Source organism: Pseudorca crassidens, chromosome 10 (genome assembly GCF_039906515.1).
Source record: "Pseudorca crassidens isolate mPseCra1 chromosome 10, mPseCra1.hap1, whole genome shotgun sequence".
Classification (NCBI taxonomy): domain Eukaryota; kingdom Metazoa; phylum Chordata; class Mammalia; order Artiodactyla; family Delphinidae; genus Pseudorca; species Pseudorca crassidens.
The window spans coordinates 69,398,683-69,426,625 of record NC_090305.1 but is presented as its reverse complement, the minus strand read 5'-3'; the positions used below and the strand labels follow the sequence as shown (position 1 = coordinate 69,426,625).

At 58.5% G+C, this 27,943-nt stretch overlaps 1 protein-coding gene across 3 annotated transcripts; it reads right to left on the bottom strand.

The window, feature by feature from the left end:
* Window positions 1–2: 2 nt before the first annotated feature.
* On the bottom strand, window positions 3–27,600 carry GNAI2 (G protein subunit alpha i2). Of its 3 annotated transcripts, XM_067754504.1 has the most exons (10): window positions 27,562–27,594; window positions 24,125–24,206; window positions 5,641–5,683; window positions 4,839–4,980; window positions 4,506–4,666; window positions 2,630–2,758; window positions 2,089–2,218; window positions 1,851–2,004; window positions 1,265–1,479; window positions 3–576 (listed from the first exon to the last, which is right to left on the bottom strand). In XM_067754504.1, the coding sequence occupies exons 3-9, from the start codon at window positions 5,643–5,645 to the stop codon at window positions 1,289–1,291; spliced, it is 912 nt and encodes a 303-aa protein (XP_067610605.1). In that variant the 5' UTR covers window positions 5,646–5,683; window positions 24,125–24,206; window positions 27,562–27,594; the 3' UTR covers window positions 3–576; window positions 1,265–1,288. The 3 variants fall into 3 exon arrangements, with proteins under 3 accessions (XP_067610605.1, XP_067610604.1, XP_067610603.1); XM_067754503.1 differs by lacking the exon at window positions 24,125–24,206 and having other exon boundaries at window positions 27,562–27,600; XM_067754502.1 differs by lacking the exons at window positions 24,125–24,206; window positions 27,562–27,594 and adding an exon at window positions 19,835–20,085.
* Between the last annotated feature and the right edge of the window lie 343 nt (window positions 27,601–27,943).

Below are 27,943 nucleotides of genomic sequence, written 5' to 3'. Positions count from 1 at the left end.
AGTTTTCTCTCTCTTTTTTTTCCCCTTATGCCTTTCTTTTTTTTTTTTTAAAAAAAGCTACGAGAATGAGCCAGTGGACTGTGGTCTCCAGGAATGGTGGCGTCTCACGCTTCTTGTGCTTTTTCCTTTGGGGCCTCCGAGTGGCTTAGGGGGAAGGGGTTGGTGGGGGCAGGAGGCTCCCTGTAAACATTTGGACTTGGGTTGGGTCAGGGGCTGATGCTGGGCGAAGCCAGGGGTCCCAGGCTGGAGAAGTGGGTGCCCCTCCAAACACAGGGCTTGGGAGACTCAGCATGTGCTCCCCTCCCCCATCACAGAACAAGACAACAGTTAAAACCAGAACAGATGCCAGGAGGGGGTACGGTGGCCGTTCCCTGCACCTGGGATACGGGCAGGCTTCAAACAGGGAGGCCTGTGGCAACCCTTCCCCCAAGTCTCTGGAGCTGAGGGAGGGGAGAGGGGGAGCCAAGAACAGAGAGAGGAGAGAAGGGGAAAAGCGGCCAGGGGGACAGGCGGGGAGCGTGGTCCTCTTGCCCCCATCTTCCTCAGGGGCTGGGGGGAGCAGAGTCGGCGGTGGCCCTGGAGGTGGGGGACAGTCAGGGCATGGGTCGGGAGGGAGGGAGGTAGCCAGTGTGTGTCTCTCCTCCCGCCTCCCTAGACAATGACCCTTCTCCTTTTTCCCCACCCACTCGTTACCAGGGACACAGTGCCCGCCCAGAAGCCAGTGTGTGTTGCTGGGTTACGTGGGGGAGGGGAGTCTGTAGCACTGGCAGAATCCTCCCCACCTCTCCCAGGGCTGGTGGGGCCAGCCTCAGACCAGGGCCCTCAGATAGGTCAGAGGGGAAGACAGCAGGGATGAGTGCAGAGCTGGTCATACTGAGTGGTGGGCAGCTGAGGCAGCTGGGCCCCCTCTGGCATCTAGATCCTTCAGGCTAGGCCAATGGCCTGGTGGGTGAGAAAGTGAGTTTTCTCCCAGGGAAATCGGGGCAGCCCTCTAGTTCTGTCCCAGGACACAACCAGGCATTTCTGCTGTCTGGACCAGTGGGCAGAACGGAGCCCAGGCTTACCTGTGCCACCTCGTCAGTGCCCTGCATTCCATCGCCCTCCTGATTCAGCACCTCGTGTCTCCCTCCCCTTGCCCTCTGGTCTCCTAGCGGGTTTCCAAGTTCACCACCCCCACCTGGACCTTCCCCAGCCCCAACCGTGTCCCTTCTCTGGGCTCAGTGGCCCCACTTTGTTCCTCCCTGCCCGGCCCCCTCTGGCTCACCATCCTGCCAGGCCCCGCTGCCCCTCAGAAGAGGCCGCAGTCCTTCAGGTTGTTCTTGATGATGACATCGGTGACAGCATCGAACACAAACTGCACGTTCTTGGTGTCAGTGGCGCACGTGAAGTGCGTGTATATCTCCTTGGTGTCCTTGCGCTTGTTCAGGTCCTCGAACTTGCTCTGGATGTAGCTGGCTGCCTCATCGTACTTGTTGGCCCCTGTGGGAGACAAAATGGTGAGGACTCGTGCTGCATGTGCGGCAGGCAGGCCTGTCCCATAGGTACAGTGAGGTTCTATGCGTGTGAACTGACAAGCATATAACGTGTGACACTTGTGAGAGGGCACAGGCACGTCTGAGTGTGCAAAGAGGGGCACCTGATTGTGTGAAGGAGGATGCTCAGTGACGTACAGAGTACATGCCTGAGTGTGTTAAGAAGGGCCTTGGGGTGTACAGACACAAGTATCGATATATAAGCCTGTGAGGCACCAGCCCTTGCGTGTGTCCCACAGTTACCCTTCTGTCCAGCGGGGGGCGCCCGTGGGCCACCTGGTCACCACCAGCTCCTCCCCAGAGGCCCAGACCCCACACCTGTATACTCAGGGAAGCAGATGGTCAGGGGGCTGTGTGTGATCTTCTCCTCGAACAGGTCCTTCTTGTTGAGGAAGAGGATGATGGATGTGTCCGTGAACCACTTGTTGTTGCAGATACTGTCAAACAGCTTCATGCTCTCATGCATGCGGTTCTGGGGGCAGGACAGCGCCTTCAGCACCAGCCCCCGCCCCTACCACTGCCCCCACCCTCCCCCAGTGGCCTCCGGGCCTCTCACCATCTCCTCGTCCTCGGCTAGCACCAGGTCATAGGCGCTTAAAGCTACGCAGAAGATGATGGCTGTGACGCCCTCAAAGCAGTGGATCCACTTCTTCCGTTCAGACCGCTGACCACCCACATCAAACATCCTGCAAACACAGCACCTTAGCTCCAGAGAAGGGAGTTCTGCGAGAAGGTCCCTGCCCCATTTCACAGGCTGACCGACTGAGGACAGAGGCCTGCTCAGAGTATGGCGGCTGCCTCCATGGAATCATCCACGCTGGCCCACCTTACCCCTGGGGTTCTAAGCCAGGACACGTCTGGCCCAGCAGGGTCAGGCTGGTCAGCAGGGTAGGCTGCCTCCACATGGGGCAGGGTCAGCAGAGGCTGTGAGCTGCTGGCAACCACAAAGCCTTAAGAAACTTCAGAGTGGGGCTGCGGATCCTGGACCAGCCCTCGTTCCCAACAGCCATCGGCAGGCCCTGGAGTGAGGATCTCTTCCCTGTCACCCGCAAGGCTGGCAGCTCCTGCCCCATTACCCTGCCCACACGCTCGCTCACTTGAAGTGTAGGTCTTTGAAGGTGAAGTGCGTCTCCACGATGCCCGTGGTCTTCACGCGAGTCCGCAGCACATCCTGCTGCGTGGGGATGTAGTCACTCTGTGCAATGCGCTCCAGGTCATTCAGGTAGCTGGGATGGGGAGTGGGGCATCAGTGGGGGCCACCGGGCCCCGTTCCCTCCCATCCCCTCATTTCCCAGGCATAGCCCTTGCCGCTTTAACCCTTGCCTGTACTGCATTCACTGCTCAGATGAGGAAACCTGCACTAGCACCCCTGCCTCCTGCCTGTGGAATGGGCCTGGGAGGAGGGGCAGTTCTGTGGCTAGCCAGCCAAGCCCCAGCACCCAGGTCTGAGGCAGGCCTGCGTCAGACAAGATCCAGGGTGCTGGAACTACAGGTGAGGGCAGTGGGAGGGGGCAAATTAGTCCTTCAGTGAGAGATTCAGGATGCTAATCGGCGTAATTACGGCACCCGCCACAGAGCAGGCTGGCATGTCCTTCGATGCAGGGCTGGACAGGTTGGGGCCTGCCAGGCCCAGTGGGCTCTTTGCCCAGTAAAATTTGGGCTCCTCAGGGGGAAGGCATGAACACTCGCTTGGCGGGGGTCCCAGGGGCTCCTCATTACCAGCTCTCCTAATTAGTATCCAAGCTGCCCCGGCCAAGCCCTGAGACCAGCTCTGCTGCCTGCCTCAATATCCTTGCCGTGTCCTATGGGTTGGGTCCAGGCCTCCCAGCCACTGCCCAGTACCAGTGTCTTGCTCTTGGGGCAGGGCTGCTGGGGCGAGCCCTTGGCTCCCACCAGCAGCTAGGCCAGAGGGAAATGACCTCAGAGACGCAGAGACAGAACAGAAAAACAGGAAGGGCTATGGGGAACCATGACGCATGTGCTGTGACCTGCAAACTGTACCCTGCCCCCTACTGAGAGCCTCCAGCCCAGAGGCCTCATGGTGGGTTCCCCACTAGTTTTTCCCTTGTCCCCAACAGGTGGGCTCATCCCAGGGACCCACTGCCCCACAGCAGTCTTGGAGGATTGCTGTGAGGAGGGGCTGCAGTATGCCTGGTCCCTGGAGTTTTCCAATCTGCTCCCCACCTCTGGGTGACCTTGTCATGGCATAAACCTGTCTGGGAGGGCAGGGCCCATGTTCACTGCTGAATTCCCACACCCAGAACAGTGCTGGGCACAAGGTGGGAACTTAATGTCTGGGGAATGAAGAACGGGGATGAGGATGATGGAGGAGTGGGAAGTAGCTGGAAGGTGGCCCTACGCTGCCCTCCTTGAGTATCCTGGGCACTGAGATGGCAGTGGTTGATAGGACCCACCCCTCCTTGCCTCCAGGACCCAAAAGCTCTGCTGGCGCTGAGCCTGTGACCTCTGGGGAGCACCCCCGCCCCCGCAGTGTTTGGCTGTGACTCTGCAGCTCCTGTGAGGGGCGTGCACTCACAAGTGCATTCAGGCCCGGCGGGGAGAGTGGGGCGGCTGTCCCTGTGACTGGGGCAGGGCTCAGGTGCCATGGCCAGGCAAGACCGGCCTCCACCCACCTTCACAGAGGTCCAGCCCCTCTCTGGGTGGGCTCAGGATGGCATGGGCAGTGGGACTGGGAAAGCTGTTCAGACAGAGGGACTGGCTTAAGCAGAGGTAGGAGAGGAGACATGAGAGTACGGGGCCAGCAGCCTATCTGGGTGGCACCATCTGTCTGGATGTCCCTCCACAGCCCTGCACCAGGCCAAACCCCAGATCACCAAGACCTTGGCTGACAGTCAGCAGCTTCACGAACAGAGGCTGGCAGTATCTTTTTAAGGGTGCTCAGGCCCTCTGGTTCAGGCTATAGTCCAGGTCTCCCCACACTGCACCCCCAGCCCAGCCCCTTGGAGTACTCACTAGGCGGCAGAGTCGTTGAGCTGGTACTCCCGCGAGCGGCCAAAGCAGGCCTGCACACCGTGGTCAGCCCAGAGCCTCCGGATGACACCGGACAGATCCTCAGGGAGCACGCCCTGTTCCTCAGCCGTGCACGACAGTGCAAACAGCTGCCTGGCGTCGTCCTGGGCACAGCAGTGAGTGGTCAGCTAGTTGCAGGAGCACACCCCCACCCCACCTGTCAGAGGCAGGGAGGCCTCCGGAATGAGGCCCAGATTGGGGTGTTCTCAGCTTCCCCAGGACAAGACTTGCCCTGAAGCCTTATGGGAGGGAGGCAGGGTTGGGGAGTCCACGTACCGCGCGGGAGGGGTCAGCAAAGTCAATCTGCAGATTGCCCATGGCTTTAACAATGGCCATGATGGACTGGATGGTGTTGCTATAGACGACTGCCCGGTACTGCCGGCATTCCTCCTCTGAGTAGCCATCCTCGTGGATGATCCTGGCAGCCAGGAGTCAGGGGTTAGAGAGTACAGGGCACAGGGACCTCACATGGCTGCCTGGGGCTGCTGGGGCCTGGAGAGACCTACTTCAGAAAGGAGGAAACTGGACTTCCCTGGTGGCGCAGTGGTTAAGAATCTGCCTGCCAATGCAGGGGACACGAGTTCGAGCCCTGGTCTGGGAAGATCCCACATGCTGCGGAGCAACTAAGCCCGTGTGCCACAACTACTGAGCCCGCGTGCCACAACTACTGAAGCCCGTGTGCCACAACTACTGAAGCCTGCGTCACCTAGAGCCTGAGCTCAGCAACAAGAGAAGCCACCGCAATGAGTAGCCCGTGCGCTGCAATGAAGAGTGGCCCCCACTCACCGCAACTAGAGAAAACCCGTGTGCAGCAACGGAGACCCAATGCAGCCAAAAATAAAATATAATATTTTATATATATAATAAATATAATATAATAAATTAAAAAAAAAAGAAAGGGGGAAACTGCCTCTAAACCACTCGGACCTGAGGATGGATGCTGCCTCTGGGAAGGTCCTGGACCTGGCTAACACGGCTGGGCCTATACTTGGGCTGGGTATACTGGACCCAGTACAGGCCCAGAGGAAGAAGAGGGGAAATCAAGGTTTGGAGGCTGCCTCCCGCACACAGCACTTACTTCATCTGCTTGACAATGGTGCTCTTCCCTGACTCCCCAGCACCTGGAACAAAGGGTACAGTTGGTCAGGGAGCAGGCCCAGTGGGGTTACAGAGGTAAGCCAGCCACGTGGCCTAGAGGCAGAACTCACCCTCCCCATCAATTGCACAGTGAGATGGAGGCAGTCGGGCCTGGTGGGCAGCAGAGCTACCAGGGGTGCAGCTGGCAAGGCCACAGGGGTGAAGGCAACCTCGGCCACCTGGATCCCATGGTGGACTCACTCCAGGCCCTCGCTTCCCACAAGGTCCATTGCCCACCATGGCTCCCCACTTCCCTGGTTGAGTTCAGGGGCTTCGGCTGGAGGCTTGAGGCTCAGGAGTCACCCTGTCATCCTCACACATGCAGGCTTGCCACTCTGCAGCTAGTGCTCCCCAACATGGTGCCTAGGCACAGCTAGCAGAGGAGCCCTGCTCACTCCAGCGGGGCAGCAGCCCTCTCTCCCTCCACTCTGAGCCGCAGCTGCCAAGGGGCCTGGATCCGGGCATGGCGTCATACCCCTGCCTCCCAGACATGGCCCAAGGCCCAGTGCCCTGCTCACTGGGCCCATGTCTGCTCTGAGCAGATAGAGACCAGGACTTGGGAAACATGCAGTGACACACACACACACGCGCGCGCGCACACACACACACACACACACACACACACACACACACACACACACACACACACACACACACACACACACACACACACACACACACACACACACACCCCTACCTGTACTGACTCGAGATGCTTCCCTGCAGAGCCCCATCCTGTATTTCTCTTTGGCCATTGCTGAGGGATTTGCTGGCTCTCTCTCTTGTGACTGTCATAGCAGCCCCAGAGATAGGTACTGTTTCTCCCATTTCACAGACAAGGACACTGAGGCTCAGAAAATTAAAGTCTTGGCCCAAGATCATGTTGCCAGGATTCAGAAAGGCAGGGAGACATGTACGACGATGATGCGTGGCCTGCTCAGCCCTTCTCAAAATGTGGCTCAGATGCTGCAGGACGATGCCTTGGGAGGGTGTTTTTTTTGTTTGTTTGTCTTTTTAAAAGCAGATTTCCAGGCCCCATCCCAGACACACAGCCACATCTTGAGGGGTGCAGGCCAGAAATCTGCATTCCTCAGGGAGTCTGCAGGGAAGTGTGAGACCACTCAACTCCTGGCTGGGGGATGGAGGGGGTGGAGGCAGGGTCCCACCTCTTCCCTTTGCCGCTTGCTCCCTGTCCTGAGCTCCAAGTAGAGCGCACCTCAGCTTGGCCTGGCTTTCCCTCCCAGCCTTTGCCCAGACTGTTTGCTCTGCCCCGTCACCGCCAGGCATCTCCTCTTGCCAACTCCAGGCCTTTGCCCATGCAGTTCTCTTTGCTGGGCACACCTGCCCCATGCCCCACCTGCGTGTGTCCCAAGCCTCCTGATCACTGTGGCGGGTCTGTCCCTCTGAGCAGCTCAGCAGGGTGTGTGGTGGGGTCTGTGGGGAAGTCACACTTGAGGACTCTGGCCCCCATATCCCTCAGGGTTGGTTAAGACAACCTCAGAGGATGAAGGGGCTAACACACAAACTACCACGAGCAGCAATAACATCCGCAATGATGATCACGGCCGAGCTGTGAATAGTGCCCCCTACGTGTCAGATGCTATTCTACGCCTATCACACCCACTAAGTAACCTCACAACAAGCCCCGGGGGTAGCTCTACTCTCACCCCCACCTCGCAAATGAGGAAACTGAGGGACTTCCCTGGCAGGCCAGTGGTTAAGACTCTGTGCTTCCAATGCAGGGGGCACGGGTTCGATCCCCGGTCGGAGAACTAAGATCCCGCAAGCCGCAGGGTGTGGCCAAAAAAAAAATTTTTTTAATTTAAAAAAATTTTTTTAAAAAAGGAAACTGAGAGAGGCTGCTGTCACACAGTTATAGCCCCTCTGCAGGTGGCTCACCCTGCAGTGTTGCATGCCTGGTACTGTGGCTGGGCCACACAGTCCCTGCCACTGGGTTTACTTCCCAGGCAGACACAGGTCTGAGTCTCTGCAGTGCCCTCGGAGAAGCAGCAGACCCTACTGAGGCCCCTGCCTGCATCCCCCCTACCTCCCACCCCAGATCCACATTGACCAGGAGGAAACTGAGGTGCAGCTGTGGCCTTCACAGCTGTGAGCCTGGGCATGTCCACAACCCAGGGGCCTCCCTGAGAAGGCCTCACAAACGCCACCAGCTGCCTGGAATCACTGGGCTTGACTGTCCCAGGCCTGCTTCCCAGGATAGGGGAGCACTGGGGGTGGCACAAATGGGCAGGCTCTCGACAGGCTGGGGCATGAGCCCCTCTATCAGTCCGGCCCCTGGGCACTAGAGGCCCCAGTCCCAGTGCATTCCCCTGGGTGTGGGCTCTGGTCAGTGGCAGCATCCCTCCCTTTCCCTTGGGCTGCGCATGGCAGGGGAACAGCTAGGACCCCTCAAACTAACACTTCCCACCTGCAGAGTGGGGACATGGGGAGAGGGCCTGGGAAGGCCTGATGGTGATGCCTGATCACTGAGGCCCTTTCCCCAGGGCCCAGAATATCCATGGGGCAGGGAGGACAGCACTGGACTGGCTAACCACGAGGGCCAGGTGACCGCCTGGCTGTCCTTCCCACCTAGTCACTTGCTCCCACAGAGCAGGAGGGAGGGAGCACATCCTGGAGCAAAGGAAGACCCAGGAGCCACAAATCTCAGCCAGTGCAAGAGTGGAGGCCAAGGATGCAAAGTGATGGGTCAGATCGATCATGCCGTCCCCAGCCAGGCGAACTGAGACTCAGAGCGGGTAGATCTCCAGGGCGTAGGGGACCACAGGTGAGGGTGACTTTGGGACCACCGTCCACCTGAGGCACCAGTCTCCTTGTCTGGCCCTTTGATTACTCTCTTGGTAAAGGGTGTGGGCCACTCCATGACCCTGCCCAGAGATGGGGATGACAGCACAAACTTGCTTTGCATCTGATTTTCCTAGCTGCTGCAGACCTGGCAGACACTGAGGTTCCCTTCCCTGTCCCCTTCGAGCCTCAATCTCCCTTCCTCTCCCTTTGAAGTGTTTGGAGGACATTCTCTGCCCCCCGCAGGGGTCATTGCAGAACAACTCCCATTTGACAGGTGGACAAACCAAGGTCATGGAGCCCTCATCCCTGGAGTCAAAGCTGTCCCGTTGTCCTTCCAGCAGCTGTGACTCAAGAGGGAAGGAGTTAAGTGGCAGGACAAGGGTGTGATGCTGGCAGCCAAGCAGGAAGCAGGGGAGAACACCAGGACAGAATCAGAGGCATGGCCCAGGAGCAGCTACAGCAGATCAAGGGACAGAGGTGGGTGGGGCCACAGCATGATATCCCGGTGGACACCCTGGTTCTCGGGCAGCACACAAGCTAGATGCCCCAGGAACTCCTTTTCCATCTGGGCCTGATGATGTTCCCCTGTTAGATAGGCTGGTACCTGAAGTGGAGTTTGCTTCTCCCTTGCTAATCCTGGGCACCCAGTTCTCCCCACCCAGCCCTGCACCTTCCCTTCAGAGAAGGGGGCTTCACTAGCTGGATCCGGATTGCTGCAAAGGTGCTGGGTGGGGGGAACTCAGCCAGTAGAAGGTACCAGGAGTCTCCTACCCACAGCTGGCCCCCCAGGCGTTCCTTCACCAGCTGAGACCAGAGGGACCCACAGAGGATCCCTGGGGTGCCCTCAGTGTTCCCACTGGGCCATACCTCTTCCCACCAAGGAAGAAACCTCTGCAGCCCTTGCCCTGGGGCGCAGCTGCTGGGCCCCCAGCAGGCAGGCAGTAATTGCCGAGATGTGCTGGGTGACAGCGGCTGCTCTGCATTAGAACATCTGCTTCCACTCTGGGAGCGCTGGGCCCCAACGGAGGAGGGAACAGATGGGGGAAGGGAGAAACAACGGCTCCACCTGCCTGAACAAGGCCAGCAGGGCCTCTGCAGCAGAGACAGGGCCACTGGTCCAACGGCTTGATGCTGATCCCAAGCCCCAACATCAGGTCTCTGCTGTCGTCTATCTTGAACCCTCTACCTCCCAGACAAGGCTTTGTCCTGCAGGGAGGCCCTGACATGCCGCTTTCCTCTCTGGCCCCACTTTCCCTTCTGCAGAAGCTGTGAAGCCTCGAGTGGCCAGCAGGCCCATCTCTCACTTTCAGATCCTCTCCCAGAGGGAGGTCCAGACCTGCCAGAGCCCTGGTGTCCACCCCGATTCTCCCTGAGATCTCCAAGAGCTGCAGTCCTATCCTGCCCTTCCTCTGACACCTCATCTGTGAAACAGGATACCACCATTATCTCGTCCGAGGAGACGGGTGAGTGCCCGGCACACGGTGAGCATTCAGATCAAAGTTATTATCACTATTTCTTTTACCCTTTGGAAGATGACAGATTTCCCCAAACCTCTCATTTCCTGCAACCCACAGTGACCACGCTGCATAGGTCACTGCAACCGCAGCCTGCAGAGGGGCCTGCTGTGACCATCTCATTTTGAAGGCGAGTTTCTGAGGCTTTCAGACAAAGCACAGCACAGGGCAATGACCCAGTGGCTAAGAGGCTGACTCAGCAGTGGTGGTTCCCTGGCGGGACTTGTGTAACCTGGGACCAGAGTCAGAGCCACTCACTCCTTTGCTGGCTTTTTGCTCTTAGTTGTCACTTCCCTTCACAACCCGGCACTTCTCCACAGCGGGGTACTCCTTCCCGTCCAGCAGCCTCATGGCAGACACTGCTCACTGGCTCTCCTCACCCAGAAGGCTGGGCAGGCTGGGTAACAGGCCTCCCCGCAGAGGCTTTTGTGCTGGTGGGCTCCCCTGGAACATGTGGGGCTTGGGAGAGCAGCCAACTGACGTGGCAGGCCTGAGGGCAGAGATTCTCAGAAGCGGCAGTGGCTGGGACCACAGGGTAGACGGGCAGCAGCCCAGCTCAAAACCCACAGCACGGCCCCGCCCCCTAGCCCCCACCGCCCCCCTCCCAATCCCCTCCCCTGGCCTACCCTGGCGGGGGGCACTGGGGGAAGGTAGGGGTGAGCCCTGGGAAGCCCACCCCGAAGACAGCCCTGGCACCACCTCCCACGGTCATCCCTGGAAGGTGCCACGTCTCCAGCGCAGCCTGCGGTTCTGGGGCCCCATAGCTCCCGCCCCTCGCCTGCAGCCTTAGGGTCCCGTCCCGCCACCACCAGGGGGAGCCCGTCAGCCAGAGACCCGGTGGAGGAGGTGGGGGTTGGGCGGCGCAGAGGCGCGTTGGTTTCTGGAAAGCAGCCGCGGCTAGGGGCAGCTGGGGGAGGTGCCGCTGCCACGGCCCCCTCCCGAGCCTGGGAAGCCCTCGGCCGCAGAGACGCGGCACGCCAGGGAACAATGGAGACGGCAGGGAGGGGCAGAGGGCCCCGCCAGACAAAGGCCCTCCAAGCCCCGCCCCTGGTGTCTCTTCCTTCCTCCAGGTGCTGCTCTTTGGCCCCCTCACTCCCTCCAAGGAGGCTCAGCTGGGGTCTGGCACTGTGAGGGGCCGGGCAGTGGGTCTTGGATGGAGCCTGTGACACCGCCACCCACGTGCGTGGCCTTGGCTTCCTCCAGGTGCCCCAACAAACCCGGAACCTCCCTCCCTCCAGCCTCTGCCACTTGGGAAGCCTCCAGCGGCTTCCGCGGCTTCATGATGCCCATCAGGGAAGCACCAACAACCAGGGCCTGGCCTGCTACTGCCAAGTCAGAGCTCTCTGTGCAAGGGAAATAGGCCTCGGGTCCTGCCAGACATGGAGAGGGCTTTCCAGGACAGGGCTGTGTCTCCCTCAGTGGGTCCCTGCCCACTGTACACAGAGAAGCTGAGGCACCACGTAAGGAAGACCACCCTGGAGGAGAGGAGGCCCTGAGACCTGTGCACTGTCGGCCACTCAGGCTACAGGTCTCACCCTCCACAGGAGCCAGGCGGTGCTGGACAGGGCCCAGGTCATACAAGGAGCCAGGCCATTGGCACACCCCTCTTCTTGAGGCTTCTTCGTTTAAGAAATCGCTTTGCTGTTTTCAAAGAATCTGAATAACCCCTACCTTTCTTCCTGATTCACTGTGGTAGACCCTGGGTGAGATGCCCATGCCTGGGCCTCAGTGTCCCCATCTATGAAATGTACCCCTCAGGGGAGTGTGCCAAGCCCAACGCCTGCCCTGAGCAGCCTCCCTTGGGTCCTCACACCCACCCCAAACTGTCCAGCCCAAGCGGGCAGTTTGCCTATGTGCTCACAAGCCATGGACCGTGCTGAGAATCAAGACATCACAGGTCCCAGCACTGGGCACAAAGAGAGGAGAGGACAGCCTGAGGTCACACAGTGAGGAAGACGGGGGAGTGGGCGCTCTGGGCCCCGAAGTCTTGACTGGCCATGAGGATGCATGTTCTCAGCTTTGTGTGTGGCCTCATGGCCCACCGACGCCTTGATGCTTCTGCTGCTTCTGCTCTAGCTCTCCTAAGGCTTTTAGGCTCCTCAGTTCCCTAGGGCCTGGCCTGACAACCCAGAGCAAAACCCTGGGAACCTCCGTGGGGGAAGGCAAGGCAAGAAAACTTGGATTTTGGAGGCCAAGTAGCATGAGGACCGGCCTCACCACGTCTCATGCTGTAGCCAGCCCACACCACAGACATATCAGTCTCCACACAGTACCGTACACGGGCTTTGCTCTTAGTGGGGACCCTCTGCTGAAACACTCTTCCCTGCTCCTCATCTGGACAACTCCCAGTCTTCAGGTTCAGGGGCCCCCATGCTGGACTCTGACAGCCTCTGAGCTTTCCTCAGGCCTGGTCTCGGTCCAAGCCTGGGTGCTGTGGGAAGCACAAGCGTAATGTTAGGGGAAGAGCAAAGCGCTAAGCTGCCTGACTGTGACCTAAGTATTCCCGTGAGGGGACGTGGGCCAGATGTATTAGGACGAGGTCACCCCATGGCCACACAGCAGATTTCTGGCTTTAAGCAGGAAAAAGATTCACGCACAGAGTCTTGGGTCCCATCCTCCTGGGCAGATGGTCCCCTTTCAATCTCCTAAAAGAATTGAGGCCCCCCAGGCATATGCAGAACACATGAGCACCCAGAGCATCTGCCTGTCATCCTGACTGAGCAGTTCTTGCCAACTGGGCACAGGCTCCTGAGGGGTGACAACAGTTGGGGGCAGGTGCTCAGGGTCACTACCTGGGTCGCATTTTGGTGTCTCCACTTATTGGGTAAGTCACATGATGTCCCGGACCCTCCGTTTCTGCATCAGTGAAATGGATGTAATGTCAGTCCCAGCCTCGCAGGGTTAAATACGATGAGACCAACCCTACACGATAGTCATCAATCAGAGGCAGCTGCTGTTATCACCAGAGGGGAAACTGAGGCCCAGTGAAGGCACCCCCAGGCCCAGTGAGTAGTGGGGTGGGGGGAATCCTTACGCTGGATCAAGGGCCCTCTGTCTACCCCCAGGCAGGGGAAACCCAGAGTGAGCTAATCCCGGGGCTGCTGCTCCATTTCCGGGTATTCATCTGGGCCTGCAGCCGGCCTTCCGGCTTTGGAGGGCAATGGCTGCTCGGGAACATAGAAGCAGCCCTCTGCTTTCCTGCTAGCCCCCCTGCCGGCGTCCCTCTCCCAGCCACCACTTCCTGTGGTCAAAGGAGGGGCCTGGAATCCTTCTCAGAGGCACCACCTTCTCTGAGATCTTGGGCCCAGTGGTTGCTGGGACAGGACAAGGGACAGAGCTGTCTAGATTGACTCCAACCCAGTGACTACCAGTAGGGTCGCCCACAGGCATATGCAGATGAGCCTGCACAGGTGGGGCTCACCTTCTAAATCCCCCAGTTGAGCTGGCTCACACTCCCCACCCCAGTGCAGAGTGTGAGCGGCTCTCTAGCCTCTTCCCCTTTTGGGCTCCTCCTCCTCCAGCTGCTTCCTCCTTTTCCTCTGGTGTGGACACCACTTCCCTGAGAGGCCCAGCCCTGCCATGCAGACTTCACTGCCCCTCCTCCAGCCCGGGGCACAGTAGGTGCTGCCATCAACACCCCCTCTGGATATTCTGAGGCTGTAGCAACCATGGCACCCCGGAATGCTCCGAGCCATAAGGACACCTTCTCAACAAGGCTTATATGATCCCACCTCTAGGCTTCGGTTCAAACTGGCCTGGCATTTACTGTCAAGCCTTGGAAGTGTACCCAGAAGGCCAACACTGAAGGTCCAGCCCAGTTTAGGGAATGTGTGGTTATTCCAGGGAGATTATTCCTCCAACCACCAAGATGACCATAGCCCCAAAAGCAGCATCGGGGTGAGGGTGGAGTGTTTGGGGTTTAGTAAGAACAAGAGCTACAGGCTAGAGAGGCTGGGTGGGGCTGGGCAGAGGGGGCCCCACCCTGCACCTGTGGCTGAGGGAGGGGCTGCCTGAGAGCAGCAGGTAGTAGGGCCACCATCAAAGGGCCTAGTCCTTGCCCTCCCCAGGGCATTCTTAGGCAGGCCCATCAGCTGTGGCCTGGCCAGAACCTGTTAACTCCTTTCCCCCACTGAACTTTTAGGTTAGGACTCCTGCCCTGAGATACTGGGAAGGTGAGATAGAAGCTGGCCTGCACCCTGCCCCCATCCTGCTGGGGAGACAGCACTTAGGCTCTGGGTCGGACTGTCTCGTCCTCTGCTGGGGATGTGGTGAGGCAAGGCCCTGGTCCCTCAGAGGCTAAGGGCTTATGTGGACAAAGCTTCCTCCATCCTGTTCCTGCCAAAAGAATGGGTGGCTTCTAGTGACAGAGACCGAGAGAGACACATCTAGGGACTTAGATCGAGGGCAGGGTGTACAGGACCAGTGTGCCTGCCTCTGGCCCAAGCTGTCCCAAGTGCCAGCCCCTGCTCTGCTGGAGCCTAGGGACCTCACTGGGATCCCATCAGGCCCCACCCCCAGCTACCTGCTGTCACTTGCTGGGCAACTGGGCAACGTTTGCAGGCCTGGGTATCGATGATGTTACCCAGTGACCCGGCAGCTCAGGCCAGCCCAGGGCCAACCCTGGGCCAACCCAAAGAGGTCCTTGACCATGCCAGTCCCCATCTGGCAGCCTAGGCTCCAAGTCAAGCACAGTGGGTGGCTTAACGCTGCCTCAGGTCCTGGCATGGAAGCCTGAACTCCCCAACTGGCTTGACTTCCACCTCTGGCCACAGTGGCAGGCATTCCCTCTGTCCTTACCACCCGCTCTGACCTCTGTCTGGGGTTCTCCAACCCCCAACCCTCCTGGGATACCCTCAGCTGAGCTCCAGTGTCACTTCCTTTGCAAAACCGCCCTTATTCACCCAGTCTCCCAGCTCAGGGGTATCACTTGAAGGACCCAGTTTCACTCCTATCCTAGAAGTACAACTTTTCATGTTGGCTGCACCGACATTGGAGTCATGGGCAGGGGCTGAGCCCAGGGGGCCTGAGCAGGACCTAGGCAGAGGGGGTCAGAAAGGGCTTAGACCCCTACTCACTCCCTCACTTGGGAGCCCCAGCACTGCACTACCGACTCAGGAAGACAAAGCCTGGCTTAGCCTGGGGGAGGGGTGGGAAGAAGAGACTCTGAGGCCCAAGCTGCCCCACCCCCCATTCAAGTGCTAATGAATCCAGCCTGAAGGCGGGATAGCAGGATAGCGGGATGGTGGGATGATGAAGGCCATGGGGAGAATAGGGAGGCTGGAGGCTGGCCTGGGTACCAGCGCACGTGGTACCCAGGGCCCTGACACACCCCCAACCCTAGACCCCCAGGAAGGTGGCTCAGTCCCCAGAGGTTGGGCCTAAGGTCCCCAGGACAGTGTGTCACTCCAGATGGCACCCAATGTCTGCAAGCCTCAGTCTCCCGCTTGCTGTGAGCAGCTGCCTAAGGGAAAGGGAGGGGGTTCCCAGGGGCTCCATACTGTAGCCAGGCAGCCTCCAGGCTGGGGAGATCCCTCCCCACCAAACTCTCAGCTCTGCAGGAGTCAGCAGAGGGTCCCCCACCTGTTTTCACACCCCCAGACTTTGGTGTACTGTCCCCACAACACCTGTGGCTGTAGGCAGGCACTGCGTCCCAGGTTATGGATGGAGAGCCGGTCACCTACTAGGATTTCACCTGTCACTGGGTTTCTCAGCCAGTACACTAGGTGGAGCTGGGATTTGAACCTAGGTCTGTGTGACCCCAAGAGCCAGTCTAAGGAGGGTGAGCCCTCCTCCCCACAGGCCAGGAAACACCCACCCAAAGGCTTGGGAACCAAGTTGGTCCCTCTGCCCCCAATGCCTGACGCTGGCAAATGTTGCTAATTTTTCAAGGCCACCCAGAGTACCCCTTCTCCAGGAAGCAACGCCCCTGCATTCATAGGCATCATTAGACTCTACCCATTACCTAGCCAGCCAGGATCCTGGGCTAGCCCTTCCCACTAACTCCAGCTACACCAAGCCCCAAGCAGCAGCCCCAGAATTATTTATCCCTGTTCACGGATGTTCGCAATAGTTTCACTCTTTCCATACACACTGAATAGGCACCTACAGTGTGCCACGCCCCTTGTGAGAGACACAGACAGGACAAAGGTCACAAAACTCCCTTCCTTTTCATTTGATAAACCTAATTGAGCCCCTGTATGTGCAGGCTCCGCACTGGCCAGGCCAAGAACTCCTGCAGCATTATTCTGGTCTGAGCCACATGACTATGGGGCAGCTCCAGCCCTAAAAGCTAGACAGGCTCTACTGGAGTGGTAGAGACAGCGGGCCTGCAACAGTCCCCAAAGAGCCTGAGCTGAAAGGAAGAATGTAAAGCCAGTCTCCCATATGAACAGTTGGAGTCCCTACTGTGTGCTGTGCCCTGTGACAGGCTGCACACTCGTCAGCAAGAGATCTGCATGGAGTGGGATAAGGGCTGTCTCTGAGGTGCCAGCATAGCCTGATGAGACCAGGAGGAAACAGCCTGAAGAACTTTTCCCTCAGTCTCCCAACCCCCCAGTCCTGGTCATTGGCCCTACACTGAGCCCTTGCCACCTGCCCATGATATGGCAGGCGATGGCTCAGTGACCGCCATCTTGCTCCTCCATCTACCCATCCCCAAGGCCAAGTTCACACCAGTAGCACTGCTTTCATTCAACAAACAGACAAGAAGCACCCAATAGGTATCATGCTCCATGCTGGCACAGAAGGCTCAGAAATGAACAGGACGCAGCCCTGCCCCTGTCGCAAGGGAGGGCAGCTGTGACCTGGACAAATACCACACTCTGATGGGGGTAGCGCTGGGGGGTGTGGGGGCGGGGGGCAGAGGAGCCTTGGAGAAGGGGGTCTGTCAAAGAAGGATCCTGGGAGGCGATCCCTGAGCAGAGTCTTAAAGAACGATCAAGTAGGAGTGAAACGGCAGAAAAGTACATCAAGGGAAGGGAACAGATACAAAGTCCCAGGGGCAAGAGAGAACTGCTGTATTTATACCCTGAAGCCTTCCTGGGGCCAGCGATGGGCACTGTCTCTCCCTTCTCTGTAGACTGCCCACACAAGCCCAAACAAATCAAAGTCACTCTCTAAACACACACACTCTGGTTTACTTTCCCCTAAGTGCCCAGCCTGAGGCCCCAAATTCTACCTGGGGACAGCTGGTCAGTCAAGTTGAACTGGGTGGAGGCAGGGGTATCGCTGAAGTAGGGCTGGTATCAGCAACTCTGCTCCCCCTACCAAGCTGCCGGAAAAAACTCTCTCACCAGTTAGTGTGTATCACATCTGCCTTTGCCCCGGTGACAGTGACAGTGACTATGTCCGCTTGCTGGCGGGGCAACCCAGGACGGGAAGGAGCCAGTATGCGGGTGGGGCAGCAGGCGTGGTTCTGGCTGGGAGGCAAGGCTGGCAATTGCCCAGCCTGAGTTCCGTTGCCTGGACAGGTCTTTCCGCTACGTGGGACAGGCACCCAGCTCTCTGAAGCTGCCTCAGCTAGGCTCCCATCACCTCTTTGTACCTGGATAGGAAAGGGATGGCCAGCCAGGATCCTCCTCCAGGCAGTCCTGGCAGATTGAGTCCTCAATTTCAGGCAAAGTTTGGTCTCCCAGCCCCTTACAGTGCATCCTCTGCAGGGTCTTAGCCCCCACTCCCCACTCCCAACAGGAACCTCCACGAGGTCCCTGTTCCCCCCATCCTGGGCACAGCACTCCTCTGGCCCAAACCCAGGAAGCCCATTTCACAGAGAAAGCAAAGGCCAGAAGGGCAGAATGCTGAGATGGACTCCCCAGTCTAGAACATGCTGAGCATTTCTAGGGAACCCTGCACCCCTGGTTGCTGCCGGCCCAGCATGGGAGGGGTGGCCAGTCCTAAAACCTGAGCCGGGCTCCAAGCAGCAAAGACTGGTGGAATGGGGTCAGGACACAGAACAGGCCAGAAGCCCCATGGCCCAGTCCCACATCTTCTCGGGCACTGCCATAACTGCAATCGGCCTGGGAAGGGGCTGGCTAGAGACCCCCTGGCCGGGCACTGGGAGGCAGCAGTACCGGAAGCAGTACCCTCCCCAGGCCCAGCGGGCAGCAGCGATGGGCATTCCGCCGCGTCGCCACCCACTCGCTGCTGCCGCTGCCGCACTCGCAGCAGAGACAGGAAGAGGCAAGCGCCCAACGCAAAACAGCCCAGGAGGCTGGGCCGCCGCCCCTTCCCGCCCCTTCTCTTCCTCCCCGCAGTGGCAGAGGAGCGGATGCCATTTTGAAACCTCCGGGGCTGTGCCCCTGAGGCCAGGCCCCCAGGGACAGTCAACAGATGGGCCCAGGATGGAAGACATGCTGTCCCTCGGCCATACGCTCAGCATGAAAAGCCCCGCTTTTCACAGCCTGGGGACCCCACGCAGCTCTGGGGCTGAGGGGCCACACCCCCCCCACATACAGGTCCAGCCTCCAATGCTGCCGCGAGGGCCTCCCTCAGTCCCATGCCTGAACCCCCCCCAAATCAGGCCACCACTGGGCACCACACCTGTTCCCAGGGGGAGGCTGGACTGGGACAACTACCAGGCCCGCAGCCTCTGCACAAATCCACTTCAGATGCCCACCCCCAGCAGACCCCCAACTACTCAACCAGCTGGTCCACCACTCACAGGGCCTCAAGATCCGACAGGCCCACCCACCCCCGGAGGCCACTTCCCAGGCCTTTGGGCCCAGAAAGGGTGCGGGAAGACTAGCACCCATCAGCATATCTCCTTGGCCCGCCCGCCGGGGGCAGCAATATGTCGGCTGTCTCACCACTTCCACTTCCCCCCACCCCTCAAGCAGCCACCATCTTCCCTGGCCTTGGAGGCGACGCAACCCAAACTCCACACTCCCTCCTACTCCCAGATGCCCCCCTCACTGGCCCAGACAGGGTTTAGAAACTGGGAAACGGATACCCAGCAGAACTCCCTGGGAAGCTTGAGGCCAGGTCCCCTCCCCCAACATGACCAGTGGAGCCTCAGTCCAGCCCCTTAGAGGTCTGGGGCCAGTCCACTCAGCCCGGCCCACCTGGTGTAGGAGGGTTGGGGGAACCTGGAGAAGGCCAGAGTGTGGGAAAGGACTTAAGAGCAGGGGAGCAGAGGGTTTGAGGAGAGATGTGTGCAGAGAGGGAGCTGGTGGGCCAGATGCAGGGAGCAGGGGTCTCTAAAGGTTTGGGGGTTCTGGCTGGAGAGAGAGCTCATAAGCAGTCATCCCACTTGAGAGGTCCCTTGGGGTCAAGGTGCACAGGTGGAGAATATTGGGTCCAGAGTAGGGATGGGGCACAGAGGGAGAAGGAGGGAGTGACTGGGGGCCTGGGAGGGGCCCTGGAGATACTCATGCCCAATAGGAATAGGGGGAGCAGGTGAGGGAACAGGTGGTGCCTGAAGGTGGGGGCCGAGTGGGATTCTGGGGGGTTGGGTAAAGTCTAGGGAAGTATGAAAGGACAGGCAGGGGCTCTGAGGATCTGCGAGGTTGGTCAGCAAGGGTGGATGGTGAAGCAGAGTTCTGGGCAGCGGGTGTTGGGGCACTGGTGGCTGGATTTGGGGGTTTGGGGTCTGGAATGAGTTGAGGATGTGATCTGAGAGTCTGGGCTATGGATAAGAGGTCTAGGCCAACCCAGAGTTTTGATCCATTATTTGTATGTCCTTGCCAGGCGGGTTTGGGGTGTTCAAGTCCAGGTGTGGGGGGTCCAGGCCGAGTCTGAAAGTTCGAAGCCCTAGTCCTCAGGTCAAAGTCGGGGATTTGGGCGGGGAATCGGGGGTCCCAGCGCAGGGTGCGGCCTCACCCAACAGCAGCAACTTCACCTCCCGCGCCGCCTTCTCTCCGTCTTCCCGCAGGTTCTTGTCGATCATCTTGGAGCGCTCGGCCGCCGCCTTGTCCTCGGCGCTCACGGTGCAGCCCATCCCGCCGTCCGCCGGCCCGGCCGCTGCCCGGCCCTCACACGGCCCCGGCCCAGCTCGGCCCCGCCCGACCCACTCTGCTCCCGCCGCCGGCCCTCTACGAGTAGCTCCCAGGTCGGCAGTTCCGAGCGTCTGCGGGCGGTGCCTTCCAGGCCGCCGCGCACGGACCGCAGGGCGGGCAGGGGGTGGGGCCGGAGCGAGTCAGGCCCGGGTTTGGGACGGGGCGGGGCCGGAGGTGGGGCCATATGAGATTCGGGGCCGGTGATTGGCGAAGGCGAAGTCAGGGCGGAGCGAAGGCGAAGTTAGGTGCGGCCCAAGCTCGGCTCGGGCTGGAGGCGGAGCCACGCCAAGGGATAGCGGTAGGGGTAGAGCCTAGCCCAGAAGGATTGAGCGCAGGGCGGGCTGTAGGCGGGGCCGGACTCCGATTGGGTGCGGGGAGCCTGGAGCTCCGCGGCCCGACGGCGGGGGCGGGCGGATCTCGTAGCCTGAGGATGGAGATCCAGTGCACCTCAGGGGCCGAGCAGGAACCAGTCCTCTTAGTTGGGCGAGCAGAGCGGAGGAGGCGTGTCTTCGTCACTTGTTAATGAACCCAATAAACTTGTTTCAGGATCCACAGCGCCCCGGAGGCTCTCTGGACTGCGGCTTTCTTAGTCTTAAAGCGGGGTTGGCCCCTTCTCTCTCTAGGTTGCAGTTAAGAAAAAGGTTTATTGCCACCTCAACACTTTTGCCCAGGTTGTCTCCCTACAGCTGGGATACCTCCTCTAATCATCCAAGACTTATCCATCCTTCTCTGATCTTCTAGGAGGTATCCTCCTGCAGGTAGTTATCCTGGACTCCATCATGGGACCCAGCAACCATGACCCAAGGGAGAGAAAGAGAGAGAGAGAGAGAGAGAGAGGTGCCACCTGACTTCTGGGAAGATAAGTGGCCATGATCTTATGGCCTGTCACCCCTGGACAGTGGCTGCAACCCCATGGCTGGACAAAGGTGGGGTGGAGGCAACAGCATTTCTAAGGGGACATTTCAGTCTTTCTGATCCTGTTCTCCAGGAGGAGGCCACAGCCCCGACCTCCGATGGGCATTTAAAAAGTCTGCCAAGGGTTACCCAGGAAGGTGTCCTGTGTGGCCCTAGTGCCACGAGCTGGGGAGGCCCCAGTCCAAAGACAAGGAAGGTCCACAAAGCAGGGAAGGGAGCTGGCCACCAATGCTTGGTCATCAATGCTTAGCCACCCACAGTCCCCTGTTTAGCACAGACTCCCTCCTTACCACCTTGATACACATCTTCCACTCTCAATCCTCAGTCTGCTCTCCCTGGAATGTCCATGCGTCCCTCTCTGAATGGCTCTCTTGTTGAGGGGGCATTGGCCTGTAAGTCCTCAAATGGTTCCCGCAGGGCTCCCTCCTGCCTGGAACCAAAGCTCAGGCAGGCCCTGCCATGAGCACTCAGCGCAACTGTTGAAAACACAATGCCCACCCAGGGACACAGACATTCAGAGATATGCTCTACACATCCATACATAGGCTCAGCCTCCAAAATGCTTCAAATCCACAGAACACACTGTAAAAATGAGTGCACACAGCCAAGAACACAGCCTGTCCACACAGACTACAAACCCAGCTCCAAGGTGGGCCTCTTCCCCTGTCAGCCCCGCCCCTCGCTTGAGAGCTGATCCTCCCTCCTTGGGCCTCCCTAGTCTGCTCCTAGCAACAGGCAACAGCTCTAGCAGTTGCCAGGCAACAGCTCTAGCATTTGCCAGGCAACAGGGAGAAACTGTCCGTCCCTTGGAGGCCAGGCTCACCAGAGGTAGGTAGACACAGACCCCAGTCAATGGAGGTGAGGCAGGACAGGGCCACTGGGAGGCATGGCTTCCCCCAGCCCCAAGCCAGTTCCTGTGGTATTTGCACCCTTCCCACCAGTTAGCCACCCGCTTCCAGTTAAGTGCTCTTCCTACAGAGTCCAGCAACCCCTGCATCCAGTGCTCCTGGCTGCTCCCTCACCATTTTCATGGGGGTCCCCAGGGCTACTGCGAAGTCTCTGTTTGCTCCTCCAGTCACACACCTCCCACTCCAGGGGCTCAGAGCCCCACAGGCCCAACTTCTCCCCCAATCACCAGCCCCATGTCCACCGCTGCTCTGAAACCCAGACACTTCAGGTACCCCCGATAACCCCTGTTCCTAGGCTTTCCACTTTGTGACCTCCCACCAGCCAGAGCCATGACCCTTGCTCCCCACCCCTACATCCTGTCAGTTTCTTCCCCTCCTTAACTCCCCCTCAAATACATCCCCATTCTCTGTCCCCACTGTCCCTTATTCTAGGCCTCCAGCTTCCTCCCTGGCTCTCCTGTTTCTCTACAATCCATCCTCTACATGGCAGTCAAGGGGATCCTGCTGAAAGAAACCATATCACTCTCTTGCACACAAACCTTCTGTGGCTCCCCAGTACCCTGAGGATAAAGCCCACACACACGGCTTTGGACTGTGCAGGGGCAGAGGTGGCACAGTGGCGATTGACAGCAGGGACTCTGAGGAGCACTCCACAAACTTGCCGGCTGCGTATTACTTTGGACAAGTACCAGAAACGCCTTGTGCCTCAGTTTTTTGTTGTCTTTTTTTAATTTTTCTTTTTTTTTTTTTTTTGGCTGCACCAGGTCTTAGTTGCAGCACGCAGGATCCAGTTCCCTGACCAGGGATCGAACCCAGGCCCCCTGCATTGGGAGCTTGGAGTCTTTTTTAAAATAAATTTATTATTTATTTGTTTGTTTTACTGTTGGCTGTGTTGGGTCTTTGTTGCTGCGCGCGGGGCTTTCTCTAGTTGCAGCCAGCTGGGGCTACTCTTCCTTGCGGTGCGCAGGCTTCTCATTGCAGTGGCTTCTCTTGTTGCAGAGCACAGGCTCTAGGCGCGTGGGCTTCAGTAGTTGTGGCGCACGGGCTTAGTTGCTCTGAGGCATGTGGGATCTTCCCAGACCAGGGATCGAACCCGTGTCCCCTGCATTGGCAGGTGGATTCTTAATCACTGAGCCACCAGGGAAGCCCGGGAGCTCGGAGTCTTAACCACTGGACCACCAGGGAATTCCCATGTCTCAGTTTTTTTTATCAGTAAAATGGACCTAACAGTAATAGCTACCCACTACACTGGCTGAGGTCACGGATAAGGGAGGAAATGTAGCTCAATGTTCAGAATGTGCATGGTACACAAAACGCCCTCAGTAGGGGTGAGTTGTTATAACAGTAATTTCTTTCTGCCAGGCCCCTTAGGGGCTGTCCCCGACCAAGGCCCACCTCATCTCCCTCCATTTGCAACACACCAGCACTCCAGCCATCTGACTTGCCTTGCTCTCCCCATTCTCTTGCACGTCCCCCATTCCCTTCCCCCACTTCCCTCCTCCCAATCTTTCATTCCCTGGCTGTGAGCTGGGCATCTCTGACTCCCATTGTCCTGGGGCTTCCCCTCCCCAGCCAGATGCCACTATCCCAGTGGTGAGTCTCTGCCACCCACCCAGATCTCTGATTCCAGACCCCTTACAGCATAGTCCTTGAGGGTGGCAGGTAAATATTTGTCAAACGAAACAAATGAATCACACAAAGTTTAACCCACCCTTCCAGGGGTTCCCCCTGGAGCGGGGAGAGGTGAAAACACTAATCCTGCCATCACTATAAATATATTCACCATAGTTGTTTGTGCAGAGAGGGTAGAAACTCATGGTGCCTGGGAAGGTCAGGGAGCCTTCTTGGTGGAGGTGGTGTGGGGAGTATTAGAGGGAGAGGATCACTGAGGGAAGTGGGAACAGGGACTGGGAGGGTGGGTTCGGGAACGGGCTGGGGAGAAAATCAACAGTCAGAGCTAGAGAAACACCTGGCTTTGAAGCTGAGGCCACTGAGACCCAGAAGGGGTCAGGACGCAACCACGGTCATCCAGCGAGGGACATCACAGGCATGCTGCTTCCTTTACACTTGGGAGCCCAGGAGTCCTTTCATCCTTTCAAGAGACATTGTTCTGGGGGCGGAGGATGGTTGCCCAGCCAGGGCTTCACGGGCACCAGAGGAGGCATGACTTGTGTCTGTGCATGCTGGTCCAGCAGCACCTGAACTAGACCATAAAGGACAGTAAAATGACATTCAGCAGAACTAAGGATGGCATCCCAGCTGGAATGGAGAAGTGGCAGCTACTGGCTCACCTGGACAGGTAGGATAACTTCGAGGCTCACCGCAGGCCACAGAGCAGGTCCAGCTTGTCCTGAGCTCCTGTCGTGCACCAGGCTGAACAGGGTGAGGAACAGAGACCCCCTCAGTGGGCTGCGACTCCCCGGTCCACAGACTCCAGGAAGGGGAAGCTGCCAGAACTTCCCCAAAGGCAGTTTCGGGGTGGGTGTGTTTGCCCCCACCAGAGTCCAAGAACAGGCAGGACCCCACAGGGATGCCAAGTCCAGGATCCTGGCCACTCCATCTCCATGGCTCTCAGATGGCAGGGAGTGCCCAGCTAGGCCCTGTACCACCAAATCACAGCTTTGCAGATAGGGCCTCAGCAACTTCTGTTTGTAGATCTCAGTGGTCAGAGCTGGCTCCCTCCCTGCAACCCTGAGCCAGGCTCCACCTCCTAGTACATCCCCTGCACTTCCCCTTTCCTGCTTCTGAGCCCAGCAGCACTTCTGAGATTGGAGTCAGCCACCTTGCCCTCTCTGCCCCTTCCTTCCAAACCGCTATTCCCAGGCTTCTCTTACCCCCAGGGAAACAGTCCCAAGCCTGGCAGGCCTTGGGGTCCAGGGTCCCCTTTCACAGTCATCCACCTCCTTCAATTGGCTTTGGCCTGGAGAACTCAGGGCCCAGCACTCCATGCTCAGGTTTCTGGGGGCTAGGGGATTCCACCTGACACGGGCAGGAGGCTCTGAGAGGAGTCCTTTCAACTACTGTTTGCTGTGAAACTACTGTGTGCCATTGTGCCAAGAACCTTAGGGTGAGGAAGGGAGCTGGGACCCTGCGCTTCAGGAGCACACCAAACACATAAACAGGGAAATGAACTCCACTGTTTTGGAATAACTCAACAGGGTGACACAAGAGCCACTGGGAGGTGTATGCAGGAGGAACAGTCCAGGGGCTTCCCTGGTGGTGCAGTAGTTAAGAATTCGCCTGCCAATGCAGGGAACATGGGTTCGAGCCCTGGTCCGGGAAGATCCCACATGCCGTGGAGCAACTACACCCGTGCGCCACAACTACTGAGCCTGTGCTCTAGAGCCCGTGAGCCACGGCTACTGAGCCCGCGCACCTAGAGCCCGTGCTCTGCAACAAGAGAAGCCACTGCAATGGGAAGCTCACGCACCGCAACAAAGAGCAGCCCCCGCTCACCGCAACTAGAGAAAGCCCGCGCGCAGCAACGAGAACCCAACGCAGCCAAAAATAAATAAATAAATATTTTTTAAAAAAGGGGGGCTTCCCTGGTGGCGCAGTGGTTGAGAGTCCGCCTGCCGATGCAGGGGACACGGGTTCGTGCCCTGGTCTGGGAAGATCCCACATGTCACAGAGCGGCTAGGCCCATGAGCCATGGCCGCTGAGCCTGCGCGTCCGGAGCCTGTGCTCCGCAACAGGAGAGGCCACAACGGTGAGAGGCCCACGTAACGCAAAAAAAAAAAAAAAAAAAGGAGGAACAGTCCAAGGAGGGGAACTCTGAATGATGAGAAGGGACCAACCATGTGACAAGCCAAGAGAAGAAAGCGATAGGCAGAGGCGACAGCAAGTGCAAAGGCCTTGGGGCGGGAAGGGCCTGAGTGTTCTTGGAACAGAAAGGCCAGCCTGGCCAGAACAGCCAGAGCAAGAGGACTGTGGTGTGAGGGAGGCCAGCCATGAGGCATCAGTGAGGCACAGGGAAGGCAGGGGGCTCCCAAGTGCCCAAGAGATGCTGAGGTAGGAGTTCATATGAGCCTGCAGTGGACAACAGCATCTCCAAGCCAGTGACCCATGTCTGGCCCTGAAAATCCAACTGATCCTGGCACTCAGGGTGCTGCTGATATGACTGCGGGAGAACTGCCCAGTGACTTAGCAGGGGACCCAGGGAGCCTTCAAGGCTTTGGGTCCATGACTGAGCTGAGCCCCCCTCCATGTCCTTGAAAAGCTCTTGTCCAACTTGCTACTGTGTCTGTTACCTATGCAGCCTCTAAAGGCCCCCTCCCCTGGGTAACCCAGTATCCTTGGAGGGCCTGGGAAATGATAATCAGCCCTATCCCCGGAAGCCACTCCTCTGCTCACCCTGTTGCCTAGCCTTCCCTGCCATGCTGTCCAAAGGCTGGGGCTGGTAGCTTTTGCAACTCGTTGGGGCCTTCATTAGCACTGCTTCCTGGAATTTAATTTAATGAAGGAGCAAAAACAGCCCTAATGAAGGTAATCCAACAGCAAGCAGCCCATGAGATGCCTCCAAGGCCCAGCCACCAGGGCTCAGGAGCTTCCTGTAGATGGTGACCAGGAGCAGAGGGGGAAGAGAAAGGGGACCTGTTCTGGGAGAGATGCTGGTCACTGAGCCCTGGAAGCATGGAACATAGCTCTGCAGTACTGCAGGGAACAAATGCTGCCACTGAAGCCAACTAGACAGATTTAGAGGAATAAGCCTGGTTGGGGATGGCTTCAGGCTGCTGGAGAAAAGCTTTTGAGACGCCCTGGGCCAGTACCATCTATCACAGCACAGGCCCAGCTGTGGGCCAGCACCAGTGGGTAGTCAGGAGGGGCCAGATCATCAGGGCCAAGGGCAGGGAAGAGTTTAAATTTTATTCCAAATGTGATGGAAACAATTGGAGGGTTTGGGGGAATTCCCTGGCAGTCCAGTGGTTAGGACTTGGAACTTTCACTGCTGGGGCCCAGGTTCAATCCCTGGTCAGGGAACTAAGATTCCACAAGCTGTGCAGCCTTTAAAAAAAAAAAATTGGAGGGTTTTTAAGGGCAGGTGACATGATCTACTATTTTAAAGTTCCCTCTGACTGCTATGGAGAGTGTGGCCCCTGTGGACAAGAGAAAAGGCAGGGAAGGAGGCACGGGGTGACCACCATGTGGTGCAGGAGATGAGGGTGATGGAGTGACACCTATGGGGACAGGGCTGTCCCACATCCTCTAGGAGAGGCTAGCTAGAGACATGTGGGAGGCAGGGCATAAATAACTGGACTGAGCTAGTTTCCTTCCAGCAGGTTTGGGCTGACTAGTCCCCTTTCAGCCTTCTCCACAGGCCTGGCCTCTTCTCCAAATAGACATGGCTCAAACATTTAAAGAAAATCTGTTTAAAGGGTTCCCCAGGCCCCTATAGTCGTTTCCCCAGCTCTGTGCACCTCTCTACTCCGCTGCTGGAGTTCCCTTCCCATTTCTCCATCGCTGGGAAGCCTTCCTTGTCCTGCACCCAGGTCTCGGGCACCGCCAAGACTTCCCAGGAGCTCCAGGACTGTATTTCACAAGGGAAAATGCCGGAGGCTCAGATGTGGGGTGAGCCTCAAAGACCAGAGCCTGTCCCTCAGCTTTCGGCCTCCTGCCACCCTGTTCCCACCCCTGCCCTAGTACCCCTTAACACTGCCTGCCCTCGGCCCACCGCAGCCCCCTCGCACCCTCCCCGCTCCCTATTCGTGACCTCCCTCCCCAAGTTTACCTCCCCCGCCTCGGGGCCAAGCTGAAACCGGAAGCGGCATCTGAGTGCGCCGCCCCGCCTCTTCCGGGGCTTCTCTAGGCGGGAGCGCGGGGTTTGGGTGGTGCTAGAGGCAGGGCACGGCTTCGCGGGGCAGCGGCGCCTCCTAGCGGGTCTTTGGCGCAACGCCGGAGCCGAGGCGGGCCTAGCGCCCGCACCTCCCCGCAGTCCTCTCCTCTCCTCCCGACTGCCGCTCGCCATTACCCCCACCAGGCCTGCCTTCCCGTTTCGTTCTGCCTCCAGCCCTGGCCCCCGCCTCCGCCGATCTGCCCACTCGGTGGCCAGAGAGGCCCTCCCTCCATAGGGCAGTAGCCGTTCGGTGTCCTCTGGCTCAGAGCCGTCCGTG

What these genes read in the sequence shown, in the direction of transcription:
- GNAI2 (XM_067754502.1), bottom strand. Translation starts at nt 19,952, where the DNA reads ATGGGCTGCACCGTGAGCGCCGAGGACAAGGCGGCGGCCGAGCGCTCC. An exon ending in TTCAAAGACCTACACTTCAA is followed by an intron (nt 2,219 to 2,629) that starts GTGAGCGAGCGT and finishes CTGTGTTTGCAG; the next exon opens with GATGTTTGATGTGGGTGGTC. An exon ending in TAGCCGAGGACGAGGAGATG is followed by an intron (nt 2,005 to 2,088) that starts GTGAGAGGCCCG and finishes TCCTGCCCCCAG; the next exon opens with AACCGCATGCATGAGAGCAT.